Here is an 18,655-nt window from a genome sequence, read left to right on the forward strand (position 1 = left end):
TACAAGGGTGTCACCACTTATCAAGGCCCAGAGGCCACTCAAGGATAAGGGTTAATAGGTATACATTAGTCATTGTGATTTTAGCATAGTAAACAGTGGGAATTTTGAAACTTGGATTACTTAGGGGGACGATTCAATTAGAACTTGTTCACATTGGACTTTTTTTTTTTTTTTTTTTTTCATAGGTATCAACTCATTATCAAGGTCAAAGAGGCAACTCAAGGATAAGGGTTAAAGAGTGTACAGTAGAAATTGGACAATATAATAATCATTAGTAATGAAAATTTGGTAAATTTGATAACTTATATGGAACGGCTCATCAAGAACTTATTTACGTTAGACTTGAACACAACCATATTGTAGTCAGCCGGAAAGCAGGAAAACGGAAGACAATTCCACAGGCGTGCAGTTCTAATAAAAAAGCTTTGTTCATAGAATCTACGTTTAGGTTTAGGCACAGATAAAGAGTGGGGGGAATTATTGATAGTGTTTACAGCTAGACGAGTGTTTCTTGTGAAAGTTTGGCGAGGGGGAACCATAGATTGAAGCTCAGTCGAACACTTTCCATGAAAATAACGATACATCAGAGACAAACTCGCAACATCTCTTCTGTGAGATAGAGGTTGCAAGGAAGAGAAAAGGACATCTCCTACGAGGCTACGAAGTCTATTTTGAACTCTATCAAGGCAGGCCAAGTCCTTTCTAGCAGCTCCTGCCCAGATGTGGCAACAGTATTCCATCCTTGGACGTACCTGGCTCTTATATAGATAGAGAATTGCATCAGCAGTGAGATATCTACTGGATCGATAGAAAGATCCCACCATTTTTCCAGCGGCCTTGGCAACAGATTTGATGTACGTGTTCCATTTAAGATCAGGAGTAATGGTCAATCCCAGAAGCTTGTCAAAACTTGAGGTCTCCTGAAGACGAGAGCCATTCATTTCAATTGATGCCAGATGTGGATCAGAATGTTGATGATGTAAAGAGAGGAGCTTGGTTTTAGATGCATTAAAAGTAACCAGCCACTCCTTTCCCTTTGTTGTAAGGATTTTATATTTATTAGGAAAATTGTATATGCTGAATTGACATGAAAGAGACTACAACAAAAAAGCTGAATGAAAGGCTTAACTAATGAGAGACTGACATTAGTTGTTATTGAAAATAAGATAATAAAGAGGTTATTAGCAAATATTCATCTTTCAATTATCCTATTAGCAGACCTTGCAGCAATTGTAAACTGTTCAGTTGATGAGATGATATTTATATTTAATGTGCCAACAATTACTTACAGCCAATGAAACTCGTATTCGACATTCAACCGAGTGCAACTCATACAATTGCACACAAGTTAAACAACAGTCAATAAACAATGGAAAACAACAAATATGGACAATCTAAAGAATTTTTCAACAGTTTATATAATGATTAAACAAGATATTTCGAAGTTAACAACTTTGTAAAAAATATATCAGCCCTAAAAATTGAGATTCACACACATCATCATCAGTTTAATGTCTTTTTTACATGTTGCCATGTATTGGACAGTTTTAGAAATTGACTTTCAAATTCACACATCTCTGGATAGGTCTCCATCTTTCTCAAATCTATTCTTATCACTTCTTCCTATGTTTTCCTTGACCATCCTCTACCAACTGTCTCCGTTATTTCTACATCTACTAGTTAAAGTATTCTCATCCATTTTTTCAATGTGACCAAACCAACAAAGTCTCCTCTTCTGCACATATCTCTCTATAATGTCCAGATATAACTTTCTTATCAAATCTAAACCTGTCTGTAAGACTCTCATTATACATTTCTCATATTATTTCTTTCCATGTAACCCCTCACTGGCTAGGTTTCACTTCCATACGTCACCATACTGCATATGAATGCCAGATAGAGTTTTCCCTTAGCTGACAGCAATAACACTTTGTTGGTTAATAATTGCAGAAGTTCCTAGAACTTACTCTTTCCACTCTTAACTCTTGCAATCACAATAGCCGCAGCTCCTCCCTCTGCTCCAATGGTATCACCAGGTTAACAAAACATGAATAACCTCAATAGCCTTGCCATCCAAATATTCTTTCTTCACATCTAATCCATTGTCTTTAAACTTCTTGCATACAAATTGGTTATCATTTCTCAAACTACTTATTTGACTACACTTCTTGTGTACTCAATGCTTACAAGTTCTACAAAAATCTCCTTTCACAAACTAAGCAGAGGAACTTTCCAATACAATCACTGATCAACAGTTTTATTTTATTTACCAATTGTAACAAATACAATAGAATACAAATACAAATAGAGCAATTTCATTGAATAATCATCAGATATGAAAATTATTGTTGAATTTCTATAAGTATGAATGAAAATGAAAATTATCGTTGAATTTCTGTAAGTATATATTACTGAAAAAAAATGCTAAGTTGAATAGAATATGTTATCAATAGAATTTATTGGAATCTTTTTCTTTATCTAAAGAACAGAGTGGAATGTTCTTGGATTTATTGGCTAGGTAGAATCTAATATTGATTTGTCAAATGCAATGCATTTTAGGTTTAATTTTGAGAATCTGGCTGATTTCTTTTTATATATTAGACATGTATAAATTTCTAATAATGACAAAGATAATTTGTAATCAATTATAGATGCAACTTCAGTCATCCTTTATTCAACCTCAAAGAAACAACACAAGGCATTTATTTAAAAAAATAATATTTCTTTTTGTATGTCATGAATAGTTATTCTGATAAATGTGAGTGATTTGTTCTGTACAAGTAAAGATGAACATGTTTACTTTCAATATTTGTGAGGAAAAGTATAATGAGATTAATTGGGGAAAAAAGAAAATGGTCTGATTTATTTAAAGATTCTGTTCAAATTCAAAAGAAAATATGAAAAAAAGAAGAAAAAGAAGAAGAAGAAAGAGTATAGGACAAGTACAGGCTACCTCAGCAATTTTGATAAACCTTCCTCTTCTGTTTTGTTTAACATCCAGATAGAACCTTTTAGATTGTATCATTAAAGTTTTCGTAGCAAGCTCCTGCTCATAAGCACCTGAAAAGATAAAAGAGGAATAGATTGGAATAACAGTGTTAAATGAGATAAAAATGAAAAGTATATTAATCAGATAAATTGATTAAAAAGAATATTTGAGGGTCATTCCAAAAGTAAAGCCTTCTATTTTTTTTTTTAACTCAAAAAGTTAAAGAGCTATGAAGACGGGAGTGGTACCATTAAAACGAGCAACCTTTTGTGCTCTAGAATTTATTTTTCTACATAGTCATCTTCATTTTCAATGCACATTTGTTAGCAATTTGATGATGCATCTTTGCTTCTGACACATGTTCATGACAGGAGTTGCCTTCTTAGAGTCTCACACCATCAATATTTTCCACAGAGAGATGAAACTTTCAGGTGATGAATGCATGTTCAATCATCATAACAATGCAATTTACAATTCCCCTCTAGTCTATTCAGACTAAATAAAAATAGGAGGCATTTCTTTTATAACGCCAAAGAATGACACATTTCATTTGTAAAACATTCATAGAAATAAAGGAATTTCATTTTCTTATTTAATCAAGTAAAAAATACTTCAAAGAAAGGAATTTATGAGAACATTCCCTTGTGTAAACTATGCTTGTGAGAATCCCAGGGTAGATGTCAATTTAAAACTATGTCAAATGTGCACAATGGAATCAATGTCTCGCTCATGAATCAAGGCGCCTAATTGGCATAATGGATATTCTCACAGTCTATGGAATCACCACCATCGGTTTAACGTCTGTTTTACATGCTTTTTTACATTACAATACAAAATTCAAATCCTATAAGATCTGTTGTGTTTATGTGCTAACATTGTTGATAGCATTTACGTCAAGAGAGCACAAGTGCTGTGAGTTCATTAGAGCACATTCCATTAAAGCACACACACATACACATACAATTGAAGACAATTTAAAAGGACATCAATTTTAAAAGGGTAAACAATAAAGAAAATATAAAAATATTTTAAAACATTTCTTTAAGCATGACAGAAAATGCAGTATTGCATTCCGGTGCCTGTTCTACAAGTACTTTAATGGAATGTGCTCTGACGAACCCATAGTACATGTGCCCTCTCAACATAAAAACCCCTGACTAAATCAACAAGCAACAAAATTCCATCCCTTTACTGTGGAGATTCCTAGATGCTCGAAAGTCTTCTACTCTAATAGTTTCTGCCCACAAACTGTTAGATCTTAGAATTTTCTTCTTGTTTCCTGCTTCCCTGACTGTAATAAGATGTTGAAATCTAAATGTAATGTGAACAAACATCTCGTTTTTCAACTCCTGTAGGCATTCCCAAATAGTAGCCCTTTACATCCAAGTGGCAATGTACCATTTGGGGTAAATAAGAGTCAAAAAAAATAAATAAAAATAATCTTTTACATTCACAGTGTTTCAAGTATTGCATAAACATTGATAATTTTAATTGAAAATTTAGTCAAGAATTTCAAGAGAATCAATAAAAAAGTCTTATGCATAAAATTAAAATAGAAAAGAAATCAGTTAATGTTTTTAATTGATGTCATTCAACAAATAAAGTTTCTCCTACCAATCATTATAAATAGTAGATCAATAAGGAGACACTTTATGGACATATAAAAAAATTTAGACCCATAAAAAATATTTCTAGAATGTTTTCCAATCCTAAAGCTGGTTCCTCTTAGGGTGTCTTTAAGACTATGATAAATACTGGTATAAAATATTTTATTCAATGATTAAAATCATTGTTTTTAGTTCTCTCCATGAGGAGCTGACCCCTCAGCTAATACCACCAGAAATATGAAGAGTAAAAAACAAAAACAAAAAAATGCCTTCTTTGAAAAAAGTGCCTTATACCAAAAGTCTCTAAAAAAATTTAGAAATGATTTTAATTATTTAATAAAATTTGATAATATTACTAGACTTTTTGCCATGAAAAACGAGCAAAAGTTTTAGCACATTGATTTAGAATGAAAAATTGATGCTTGAATATGGTTAAATTTATGCTTATTTTAAATTTGGTGAAAAATGTAGTCGCCTATAGTATCTATAATGATTGGTAGGAGAAACTATAAACAATGAAAAATATGCTAGCTAAGTAAGAATGATAATATCTTTTCATAATTTTCTAGTTAAAAAAACATGTTAATAACATTGAGTTATCCTTCTTCCTTAGCTAGTCTCTTTCTTGATTTGTTTGGATGCCGACTATATTTTCCCAACTTAATTTTTAATTTGGGTTTTTCCATGTACCCAATAAAATGTGATATAACTTTTATTTTGTTTGTTCTCTTTTTTAAACCATGGTTTAAGTAAAAAATGTATATTTATAAGTTGGTTATGAATAATGCCAAAACCAATTTAATTACATTAACGTAAATTGGCTGCAAATTGATCTTTTCAAAATTTATTTATTTGGAGAATGTTGATAATAGAATTTCTTAAATGAAAACTCTTTAAAAAAAAAAAAAAAAAAAAAAAACAATTTAATGGTTTTATTTCAAACTATGGATATTTTTTATTATTTGTTATTTTATCTCATAAATAAAAGCATATACTTAAAAAACAATAAGAACAATGATGCCAAGTTTTCTTTTTCATAATTTTTAAGAGCTATCTTCCCATACAGAGAGATAAAAAGAGGTAAAGAAATGGAGAGAGAGATGGAGAGAGAGAGAGAGAGAGAGAGAGAGAGAGAGAGAGAGAGAGAGAGAGAGGGAGGTCATCTCCACCTCTGTGAACTCTTATGACTCATCGGTATATCTTTCTAGCTTATTAAACATATTAGTTTCATTTAAATATTTGTTGATAATGATAATTAATGAGCATATTTAAAAAAAAGTCTTTGTCATTTATTTTTTTATATATTATTTCAATTAATTAATATTGATGAAACTATTGCAGATATAGAGGGAAAATAAAATAAAATTACAAATAAATAGCAGCAAACGTTAATTGTAGACTATTTAAAAAGAAGTTATGCAAATTAAATAGATATTTGAATATCTACATGTCTTTCGACTGTATATATATATATATATATATATATATATATATATATATATATATATATAAAAGTAACTCTTGGTTCGTTCGCAATTAATAGTCTAAAGAACCACTGAACGGATGGCTTCCACGTTTTGGTATAATATGTTTACTATACCCATGTATGTTTTTATATATTTCTTTTTAATTATAACATTATACTTAATTTTTCTATAATAAATAGGTGGTTTTCTTTGTACCGATAGGCCATTTTTTTTATTATTTAGGGACAATTATTTATTACCGCTTCCCATCACGTCATCAGTGTTTCCAATTTAGCGGTTTTCCTGCTAGATCTGGAGATTTCATTTGCAATCTAGCGGGGAATTCTAGAAAATCTGGAGATATTTGGCACCCACACACTCACAATTTTAGATTAAAAAATAAAGAAAAGCGCTTGAAAATACTTTAAAAATTAAAATAAACTCATTCATGTAAGTAAAAAAAAGTAGCATTTATTGCCTTTGGTAACAATTATTTATTGATTATTTGTTTTGTTTTTCATCTTTTTTTCTGTTAACCATTCTTAAATCTCGCTATAAAATCGATTTTTCCAAGTACATTTTAGGTGGGGTGGGGTGGGGTGGGGGGCATTCCAACCTCCGAAGTTTAGTTTAAAATACGATCTAAGCAACCCCGCTTAATTTAGAAGTATTTAGTCGAAAATTGTAAAAAGCAAGAAACAACAGAAAAAAAAAAAAAAAAACTTATACCAATACAGTAGAATTATATATATATATATATATATATATATAATTCTACTGTATTGGTATAAGTTTTTTTTTTTTTTATATATATATATATATATATATATATATATATATATATTTATTTATATATATATTTATATATATATATTTATATATATATATATTTATATATATTATATATATTTATATATATATATATATATTTGTATATATATATATATATTTATATATTTATATATATATATATATATAAAACAGTTGAAAGACATGTAGATATTCAAATATCTATCTAATTTGCATAACTTCTTTTTTATTTTATATATACACACACACTATATTTTTCAAAATATTGGTTTAAAAATACATAGCCACATACACACTCATCAGAAAGGGAGAACTTGAATGCCTATGGGGGAGGACTTGAATGCCCAATAGACAGGGAAGAACTTGAATGCTTACTAAACACTCTCCTCGAGTGTCTAAGGTCTCTCTGTAAAGGGGTTTGTCAGAACAACCTGGCATGAGGATACTTGTTCCATAGAAGTAAACTCTGACCAAATATTCAAAATCACATGAAGTATTCGCTGCCAAAATAAGATCTTCTCACTATGGCTAACTCACATTAGCTTTTATGAGGAATAGTGCACCTTCTCCAAGTGATATTACCTCAAATAATAGCGCGAAGCTGGATACGCTAAAAATGAAAGATATACTACAACGTATGAAAATGGTTAATTGGGGAGAGGAAAATCTCTTTACTAACTTAGTGTTTGAGAGATAAAGAACGTAAATGGAACATTCAAATATCTATGTATCTCATACAGACTTATAGTGTTAGCCCCAGGTTGTGGGCCCCTTAATTTCTGAGAACTTCAACTGAAGTAAAATAAAACAAAATCAGAAATATAATGTGGGATTTGCCTTTCTAATATTTTCAAATTAACCTTACAAAATAATGTTTTCAAATATGTGGCCAAACTCCTAATAATGATAAATACTGTTTTGTTTTTTTAGTTCCACTAACTAATGCATTGAATAGATGCTGACTTGAAACTATATGATATTTATACAGAATTTTCAGGGAAATTTACATAAAACACTGAAAAGTACTGAACAAAAGTTTTGAGTTTTTTCCTGTTTTTTTTTTTTTCATGCAATTGGTGGCCAATTTTTTTCAATGATAAATATAGTATTTATCATTACAAAGATAATACAATGAAAAGTTAATTGAAAAATGAAAACCATGATCTTTTTTGTTATTATGAAAATACAATGAATAATTATTGGACAATTTTTGAAACTAAGAAAATTAAAATTTAAATTAAAAAAAAAAAATATTTTAATGCCAGTATTATTTCTAAGAAAATTTCTATAAATCAACATATTTATAAAAAATAAAATCAGTTCCCAGATATTCTTATGTTTTGATCTACATTTTCGTTGAGGTCTTCAGATTAAATAACACTGTTTACTTCTGACAAGTTTCAAAACCGGAAGGCGCCTGGATCGATAAATATGACAGATCACTGATAAGAGAATCTTATTGTGGTCAATAAAAAAAAAATTCTAAGCAAATGGGAAAGTTATTAGTGATGAAGATTGGAAAAATTAGATAAAATAAAAGCCATCTTTAAGATACTTTTATTGGGACATTTGGAAGTGTTTGAGAATTATCAAAAGACTTGTTGCCAATTGATCTCCATGAAAAAATAACTTTCTACTACTACTACTACTACTATTACTACGAGTATGAAAAATCAACATATCATTCTTACTTTCTACTAATTGAGTGTAAAATTGAACTGATTAAGTGCATCACAGAATAGAATAATCAACTGAAAGGATCAATAAAACCAAAATGTGTGAATATTGCATTCTTTGAACTTTCCAGAAAAAAGAAAAAAAAACGATAAACATTTTATTTACATGAAAGGACACTCATCAGTAAACCAATGATAGACTCTTTTAAACTTGATGACTCCTGCTCAGAGTACTGAATTCTATATGATCATTTGCAATTTTCAAGTTAAAATGGAATAAAGTGACAACATGTCACATAAAAAAAAAAAAATTGTATCTTCCTGATGAAGAACCTTATATGGTCAAAAATTAAAACTTAAATAAATAAATATGTTTATTTAAAAAAAAGATTTTCATTTTAACAGGTCTTTAAACTGTTAGATTTTCAAATTTCAAATGCATTCAAACAGCAGAAATTCTTTAATGAAATAAATTATCTTATTCTTATAAATGTTTGGCGTGAATGCAAACTTCACAATATTATTGTAAAAATCTCTAATACAAAATACCAAAAATTGATTTCTTTTGTTATGATACACAAGAAAAATTCTGTTTGATTCTGGTATAGGATTTTATGTATTAATTTCATTCATGGAGAGACAGCACCCATATTGTATAGCTTTCATAAATCTATTTAAATTAAAGTTTATTGAACAAAAATCTGCATAATTAAAAATAGAAGGATTAGAATAAGATCAAGTGTCTCGATTGAATCATGTAACTCATCATGCAATAATCCCAGGCCTTACTAATCAAACAACTTTTAGGTAAAATTCAGCTTTATTCCTTAACATAGTTTCCTTGTAGGCTAATACACTGATTCTAACACTTCTCTAACAAATTTAATGACTTTTTGTAGAACGATTTGTCTTTGATCTCAAAATGGTTCTCTGTTTCCAATATTACTTCTTCATTGGAACCAAAGCTCTTTCACTGGAGCATACTTTTGAAGTCTGCAAACATTCATTAGTCACTGGGGGTAAGATTGGAGAATAGGGTGGGTAAATGAAATGTGATTCATAAATTTTTGCCATGATTACAATTGACTTGTGAGAAAGCACATTGTCTTGGTAAAAAAGCACCTTTTCTTCTTCATATGTAGCTTGTTTTAGCAATTTCTTCCTTCAGATGTACCGCTAATGCTATACAATATTCTCTATTGGTGGTTTTTCCTTTCTCATGGTAATCGATGAACAAAATATCTTGCACATTGCAAAATACAGAGGTCAACCCCTTGCCTGTTGATGTTGGTTGGGTCACTTTGAATGACCTTCATGTGTTGCTGTCAATTCAACTGACTGCTGATTTGACTCTGGAGTGAAGTGTTTGATCCATGCTTTATGAATTGTCACATTAACGCAAAAACTCCTTTTTGTTGCGTTCAAACAGTTGCAAGCAATGTCTTGAATTATCAACATCTGTTTAATTGACTGTGATAAAATGTAGCACTCACTTTGAATACAGCTTCCTCATTTACAAATGTTCATGCAAAATGGTGAATATATTGCAACTGATATTTTTAACTGTTCTGTTATTTCATGCAACCTCAAATCAGTCAAAATGAGTTCATGAACTTTTTAGTGTATTCCAAGACAAATGTCAAATTTGTGTGACCTGAGCGTTCACTATCATTTGTGTCTGTACAACTGTGTTTACAGTGAGCATACCATCTCTAAATCATTGTTTCAAAGTCTGAATAACACTTATCAAACCATTACTTAGCTTGAACAGTATGCTTTCACATCAGAAGTCAATGCTTTTTCAACACAAAATCCAGATTTCTCCATTGTTTTGAAATTCTGCAACAAAAGCTTCACTTAAATAATTATAATTTGTAAACTAATAATCCTATTCTGCTCAAATTTGTTCTTATTTGTTTTCTTTTGTTTATCAATTATAAAGAGAATGTATTCTTGCAGTTGGTATCCTTTTTTTTCAGTTTAAAGTGAGAAAGAGTGGGGGATAGTAGTAATAGAATGCCTGAGGAGGTGGGATTGAATCTTTGCCAGTGTCCAATGTATAAATAATACACACCAACATTATCTCTGTTAATATGATCAGAAAGCGATTACATTTTTCTTCCTTTTTGTCATCTCCACTTTGATTTCCTCATTTCCTAAGGTTACAGAGATTGAATTTCATTTTCTCTAAAACATCCAATATTCGACTCCACTTAACTTGGTACAAGAAAGATCCAATATCTACCAACTTGCAATAATTATGACTGGGTACAAAAATTGTAAAAATAAAAAATATGAACCTTGCCATTTTATTTGGTCACATGTTGGCTGCATCTCTTTGGGTTGAAATAAAATCGGATTTAGAGGTTTCATAGATCGTTGAAGCTAAGAAATCTATTTGGAACCTACTATGTTATGTGACACCAAAGTCTCAGGTTCTCACGTTACCAAATTCAAGCCTTATTAATAATATTGTTATTCTTAGTCTCTGAAAAATGCAAAAAGAAATGATCATGAAAATTTCTATAGTTGAAACTACTATGCAATGGAATCCATTTTTATTGTTTTATGTTGAAGATCTCCTTCAATTCATTACATTTTCTTATTGATTTCTGCTAAGCATCAGTACTTATGTAAAATAAGGACCATGCTATCATCGGAATTTTCCAGGCAGTTTATGTAACATGTCAAAAGGTATCGAAACACTGAGTCAATGTAATCACAGAAACTAACGTCATTAAAGAAAACATTTATGTGCTATCATTGGTTTATCATATTAAAAAAATATCTATCTTGATTCAAACAAAAAAAAATCATTAAACTCCAACAGATTTATACAGTGTTCTGTGCAATCTTCCAAAATTATTTGGAGCCAAACATAATTTTGGTTCCTTTAAGTTTTTGGATGCAAATATTTTAGTTAAGGTGATTAAAAGTTTATTTTTTTCCTTTTGCTACATACACATGCTCAAAGTTGTGCATTGTTTTGGGTTTATCCTGTTGTTAGGCACAATGCTAATAGGGCAAAAGACTTGCAAGTCTGTTACTAACACTGATGTTGGATTGATCAAACAAATGAAAAAGACGTTTTCATTTATATATAAAAAAAAAAAAAAACAATTTAAAAACTACATTGTATTTATTTTAAATAATAAACAGAAATAAATTAAATTCATGTACTAATAAAGAATATTTCATGGTCTTATGTCACTTCCTGCCATCGTGAGAAAATATGATACAAGGTCAGCATTCCTCAGTAGTGGCACCTCAGATAATTGGCAAAAAACTAATCCCTTCTCAAAAGGCAAGAAAGCAAGGCTGTGAGGGTAGACCTCCTAGAATTGCACAGGATCATACTCCAGCCTGACAGAGAATAAGCCACGGCAACAATGGCCTAGACTGCTGGTCTGATTTTCGTTGGAGAGTTATTATTTTTATGAAATTGGGAATGTCTTTTCATGGATTATGATCTAAGTTGTTAAAAAAAAAAAAAATGCAATAAATTAGTGTATCGCTGAATTATTACACTTCTTTAGCAATTTTTTCGTTTTTTATAGTATTGAGCACTTTTTTTATTACATACCTATTGTTTATCAAATTTAATGCATGTACTCTTTCAAATTTTATTTATTTGCAATAAGAAAGTCATAAAAATGTAATAAATCATTGAAAATAGAAAACTTGATAAAACATTTCCTCACATTTAAATTCATTGCTCCTGGGCAATGCCAGGTTTCTTTGCTGGTCTTTCAGAAAAAATAAAAGTTCATTGATAAAATATTTATCAGTTTCTAGTAATATTTGTGTTTAACTGCAAGTTCCTGACTGTACCAATATCAGGCGAAAGAAGTAGTGCATAGTTGGGTTCAGTGGTTTCGCAACAACTATAGGTTATAAATGTACTTCTCCAATCAATGGAAGCCGATGAAGGTCAACACACCAAGCAAAGACGATCAGAAGAGAGTCGAGGAGTCACTCACTTCAAATGGTTCATTTTAAGATAAAAGGTCTGCTGCTTTGCTTAAATGGTCACTGAAATTGTTCGACTAACCACCTGCGTTTTAGCCACTTCTTGGCCAGATCAAGTTCCTGGGCCACAAACTGAAGCGAACATGATGATAGGTTGTAAATAAGTCAAAAGGCAAATAAGAATAGATGACCAATCAGGTTATCAAGGTTGCAACAATGACTAACCAATATAATTATATCAAGCTATACATTGTTAGCTGCGATGGATAGCTTTTGCAAACAATTTGCAAGTATTTCCTCATCTATATAGACATGATTAATTACTGAGTCAGTTCAGTTAAATTCCAAAGAAAATTGGCAAGCAAGCAGCTTAATTATTTTGGTAGGAACACATCTCCAAACATGGCATCCAGATTACCACTTTTACATTGGGTGTTGACCATTACTTTTGCATGGTTGTGTAGCCTGATGATCGCTTTCGTGATTGCACTACAATAAAATAACATAAGACAAGATCTTAATATAAATCAGTTCAACCTGTGTATGTCTGTGTGCGTGTGCGTGCATGTGATACTATCACATAGCGTAGAAAAAGAAATCCCAAACATTGTCGAGAGCTGTCTGTTTGCATCAGTCCTCAGTGATTATCTTTTTGGCCCAACTTACTCTTGCCCACCTTTGACTCCTCTATTTCCATTTTCTCACAGGGAGTTTCCAAGCTACCAACTGTCGTTAACTCTCCTAAACAGGAGACTGTCCATAAACTAACTCTGACTCCTAAATTTATTGACAAAATCAGAAATTCTATGCCCTATTCAGAAACTGACCATCAACCATGAGGCGTTTTCCTGTCTTGAGAGTTTAAAAAGATCTCACCCATCACCTTTGTCTTTTTACTAATCACACTTTTTATTCTTTTGCTCTGTTAATAAATCACAAGGAATCAGTTTAGACGCTTTCTTTTACAGCAGTGATTATTGAATATGCCCATCTTTTTTCTATTTGTAGGCTGGGTGTAAAAGGAAAATTATGATAAATTCTGCAATAAAGTTTGTAAACAAAAAGCATATCTCCAATTAATGTACTGTCAAAAATGTTGGAGTTGAGCAAAGAAACCTGTACTAGGACTTTGCAGACACCTTTTATCCTCCATTAAAACTGACCAATTCCAATATAAATGCAATTGATTGTGCATTCAGCAGATGTGTTAGTAGTGCCCTGACCAAACATATCTTTATCAGTTTCCCATTTGATTTGTGACAGCTGGTGATTTCATTATGAAATGTGGTTAGAATTTTAATTGGTTACCACTTGATTTGTAAGGCGTCAATATTCTTTGAGTAGCTTAATAGAATTCTAATAAAATTATAACAACTTTCAAGATAAACAAGTTTGAAATTGTAACAATTAGCATTTTAACTATCTATCCAAGCATTGTAATAATATTTACCTTTTTTTCAATGTGTCACATCGGCATAATATTCCTATGCTATTTCAATACACATTTCACTATTGAGAAAAAAGCATGAAGCCTTTTTTTTAGTTGTATTTTCTGAATATTCATGAGGCCAATACAAAATGTCAATCATAGACTAAAAAATTATCAAGTTTTCTAAATTGTAATAAATCCATCTAAAATTTTAATAAATGGTCTGAAAATGTTTTGAATTTGAATATTCTGAACACATAAATTAAATTCATTTATTTAAATAGGATTTAAAATGTTTTACACGCATAAAATATTTTAGAAAATATTAAAATTCATGAGGCATCTAATTTGAATGTAACCAAGATATGCAATGTAGTAAAATACAAGATTTTTTTGTGTTACTCATTTTCACCTCAAATAATGTCTGTTCACATTACATTTAAACTTATGCAAGTTAGTACAGTCAAAAAAGATGAAAACAGGGAGAGAATTCCAGAATTTAGCAGTGTGAGGGAAGAAACTATTAAAATAGAAGGCTTTCCAGCATCTAGCGATCACAATAGTGAAGGGATGGGATTTTGCTGCTTGTCAAGTTAGTTGGGAGTATGCATTTTGAGGGGGGGACAAGTGCTAGGAGTTCATCAGACCACATTCCATTAAAGTACTTGTAAAATAGGCATAGGGATTCTAAATTGCAGTAATTGGACAGAGGTTAGAGCTTGGCTGAGAGTGCAGGACCTATTAGATTTGAGAATCTTTTTTAGACCCTGTTTAAAAGTGAGAGACAATATACAGATATAGAATACTATCTGATGAGAGTCATTTTCTAGCATGGTAAAGGAAGCCCACCTTCTCTGCAGTAACCTTGGAAATGTCCTCAATGTATTTGTTCCTATTCATGTTGCTTGTGAATGTTAAGCCGAGGAAGTTGAAGGAAGGGTTCACAGGTAGGTTTAATGTTTCAATGCTTCAAAAATTTGGCTGACTTTTACTTCCTCTTCTTTTGTTCTGTTTTGTATAGGGAGGATTCACCTTTTTATTCTAAACATATATGGATACATGAAATAATATTAATAACAATATATATATATATATATATATATATATATATATATATATATATAGAGAGAGAGAGAGAGAGAGAGAGAGAGAGAGAGAGTATTTTAATGTTATGTAAACCCTAATCTATATGTATAAAAAGCAAAATGTGTGTTAGTGTGTGCACATTTTGTGTATGTCCGGCAAAGGCTTTTAGGGGGGGGGGGATCACTGTTTCTTAGAACTTTTTATATACTCCTTATATATATAATACGTAATATCTCTGAGTTACGAAATGAGGTCGTGTGTATCTTTAATTTGGGCGACTTTTACACGCTATTTTTGTGATTTTTAAAAATCTCTGCATGTTTGTTTGATTTTCCATATATAAGCGAAACTGAATCTGTAGGAAAGGCAGCGCCCTCACACTTGTGCCGGAGACGTCCAGAAAGCAATAAGCTTTGATCAATATGGCCCAAACTCATCATATCAGACAATTGCTATTCATTTGGACACTCCCTTTTTTTATGTGGAGCTGGTTTTCCCCAACATCTTGGGGGAAACTGGCTTGCAGCCAAAGTTAAGTTTCCCCTATGGTGTGATGTTTGACCTCATTAATTTTACCCAAAACTTTTTTCTTTTACACTGACAAACACCTGGGCAATGCCGGGCACCCACGCTAGTCTATAAATATAAAAGCGAAAATGTATGTATGTATGTATGTGTGTTCGCTTTTTCTGTGTGTCTACAAAAGGCATTTTTCAGAGAAGCAGTCGCTCGCTTCACAACTTTTTAAAACTTTTTATATCACATATAAATCATAATATCTCACAGTTAACAACGAAGCTCGCCTGTCTATTTAATTTGCTCGATTTCGGGAAGATAAATATTCAACATTTGTCGCTCGCCGCATGTGGGTTAGTCTTTTTCCTATAACATCTTGGGGGGGGGGGGGGGGGGCTTCAGCAGTAAATGAAATCCTGCAGTCAAACTTCACCTCATTAACTCATTAAAACGGGCATCTGCTAAATTCAAGTAATTAAATAAATTCAAACGTGTTTCCGTTAGCATGTCGCGGTGGGGCAATGGTTAACGTCGCACTTTTTTTTTTTTTTTTTCACACTTTAATTTACAACTTTGCCTCAAGGGTTCGGGTTCGATCCTCATACTTACTTTCTTTTTTTTTAACCCCCCCCCCCCCCGGAGTTTCCCCACACACCTCCAAACACCCGGGCAACGCCAGGTACCCCTCGCTAGTCTATTATATAAAAGGGAAAATATGTGTTAGTTTGTGTGTGTGTGTGTGTGTATATCTGCCAAAAACTTTTGATAGACATATCAGACCGTCAGAAAATTGGTATCATTAGAAAGATCAATCTCTCAGGCAAAAAATACGTAAAAATTGGATAAAAAAATTCTGTCTGAGTGAACTTGGCCGTTTCTTGCAAGGACGGGTCACTTTTTGCATCAATATTTTTGCAAGTCATACGCCTAGCAATTTCAATGTACGTTTAAAAATGTTATTTCGCCCCCCTCATGACGTCATAAGTCGTTGTGGCCATAACAGCGAGCATGTTAGCTTTTTTTCACCTTCTTTTCCTCTTTCGCAATACAGGTTCGAGCCTGCCTACTGTGACTAATTTTTTTGCGTTCGCACATCTACTCGCTGCTATTTTGATTGAAACAAAAGTTGTTTTGATTAATTTATACTTTTTTTTTAGGACTGAGAGTTGCCCAATATCTTTAGTATACCAGCTCCCTTCACGTGGGCAGCACGGGGTAACCCCGCTAGTTAATGAATAAAACAAACTTCAATCAGTTTATCAAAAAAAAAAAAAAAAAAAAAAAAAAAGCAGTTTTTATTGGCATACGATTATTTCTAACACATACATATACTTGGTATACAAAATCTACCAAATTATACAAAAATATCGATATGGGGGGAGGATATTTTTCTTCTTTTCTCCTGTCTTTATTTCTTTATTTTAAGAAGAGAGAGAGAGAGAGAGAGAGAGAGAAAACCCACATTTGTTAACTTAAATAATGAATAAAGAAAATTATGAAGAATCATCATTCAAACAATTTTTAGTTGAAATTTTTAGAAGTGTCTCCAATGATGTTGAGTTAAATAAAGCTGAGAGGGAAAAGATAAAACACCAAAGATCGCCATCATTCCAATAATTATAGGAGCAATCGGATTCATGAAAAAGAATTAAAAAAACTACTTGGCAAATTCACCCAATTAACCAAGTGCAAGAGAGATACAAACAATTGCATTTAAAAGGATGCTTAAAATCTTAAAATGATCTCTCAGTTGGAATGTATGAGAAAGCAGGCAAATGTCTGGCATCTGGTAGGATGCACCATCCCCAGCTAGAACAAAATGATAATTACCAAAAAAAAAACAAAAAAACAAAAAAAAAAAACAGAAACTAGAAAAATATCTATCCCAGAATGAGTAAAATATAATTCCCTAGACAGAACAATTTTTCATCACTTTTATACTCCCTTACAAAGCTTAAAATCAAGATATAATGATACTAAACTATGTCTAAAATTTAAAGCTTAAGCTTAAGGAATCTTAAGCAAAAATTGAAATTCAGAGAATCTGATTTATGATTGGTATGTAATGACTATGGATCAAATTTAATGTAAATCTAAAATATTTCATTTTCAAATGGAAAGTTGTACCTGTAATATACCCCACAAAAACCCTTTAAAATATTACAAAGAAAACGAAATTTAGGAAATATTTGTTAATTGATGTTTCATACCTATTGTAAAAATTTTACAAAGTATCTGAATATTTATGAATGGCTTCCACCTTTGCACAAAACTAAATTAAACTAAATACAACTCACATTATCCACTATCTATCTAGCAGCTGTGCTCTAAAATTCATAATAATAGGTTAATTAGTTTAGGAGTGAATCCTATACATAGAAATATATAAACATATACACATACATAACTTTATATATAAATACAGGTAATCATTTTAAATCTTTACCCACTCATTTAAATCTTAAGAAAATTTTATTATGTAAAAAAATATATCTGCTTTTAATGAAGATAAAAAAATGGCATTTATAAGCAAACATGTATTTGTGATAGTGTTGTATGCGATTAAATAAAGAGAAACAGAAAGTAAAGTGATTTTGCCTTCTCGGTATCAAATAGAAAATCAACTAAGTTGCCGTGGAGAATCTCCAATTGTTACGAATGTGAAGGTGAGGCTCATTGGCAATCGTGTCATGCCTCAACCTGTCGGTGCATGCAAACTCGCAATGCGCTGCCAATACAAGTGGAAATCTTCAGAACTGAAAGGTCATGTTCAAGGTCAAGCAGGAGGAAATCTTGAAAAAAAAACACTTTCTATTCATAATAAACATCAAAAGAAAATAAACGCAGATCAAGAGAATAACAAAGTGCATTTATTACGGAAACTAAAATCAATGTAGAAAGAAAACGAAACGCATCAGTTATATTTTTGAAAATAATCAATAACATACGGAAGGCTTGTTGATTCAGAAATTAAAACAACTCATGCAGGTTTTCTTTCAGCATGGTTTCATCATACCATTGTATCATTTATCAATTTACCTACTTTTTATTTAATATATAATATTGTTAAGAAAAGACAAATATTAAAAAAGGCTATTTAACTTATT

At 31.3% G+C, this 18,655-nt stretch overlaps 1 protein-coding gene across 2 annotated transcripts in view; it reads right to left on the bottom strand.

The window, feature by feature from the left end:
- Positions 1-18,655, bottom strand: part of LOC145276730 (transcriptional regulator protein Pur-beta-like) — a 135,659-nt gene that overhangs the window by 59,525 nt on the left and 57,479 nt on the right. Inside the window, exon 3 of one of the 2 annotated variants that reach the window (XM_080127951.1) lies at positions 2,954-3,060. In XM_080127951.1, coding sequence (XP_079984077.1) covers positions 2,954-3,060 — 107 coding nt within the window. Of the gene's footprint in view, positions 1-2,950; positions 3,061-18,655 lie in introns of both variants that reach the window. The other variant, XM_080127950.1, reaches the window with a different exon arrangement.

Source organism: Euprymna scolopes, chromosome 5 (assembly GCF_053919585.1).
Source record: "Euprymna scolopes isolate OS-2025 chromosome 5, ASM5391958v1, whole genome shotgun sequence".
NCBI lineage: Eukaryota > Metazoa > Mollusca > Cephalopoda > Sepiida > Sepiolidae > Euprymna > Euprymna scolopes.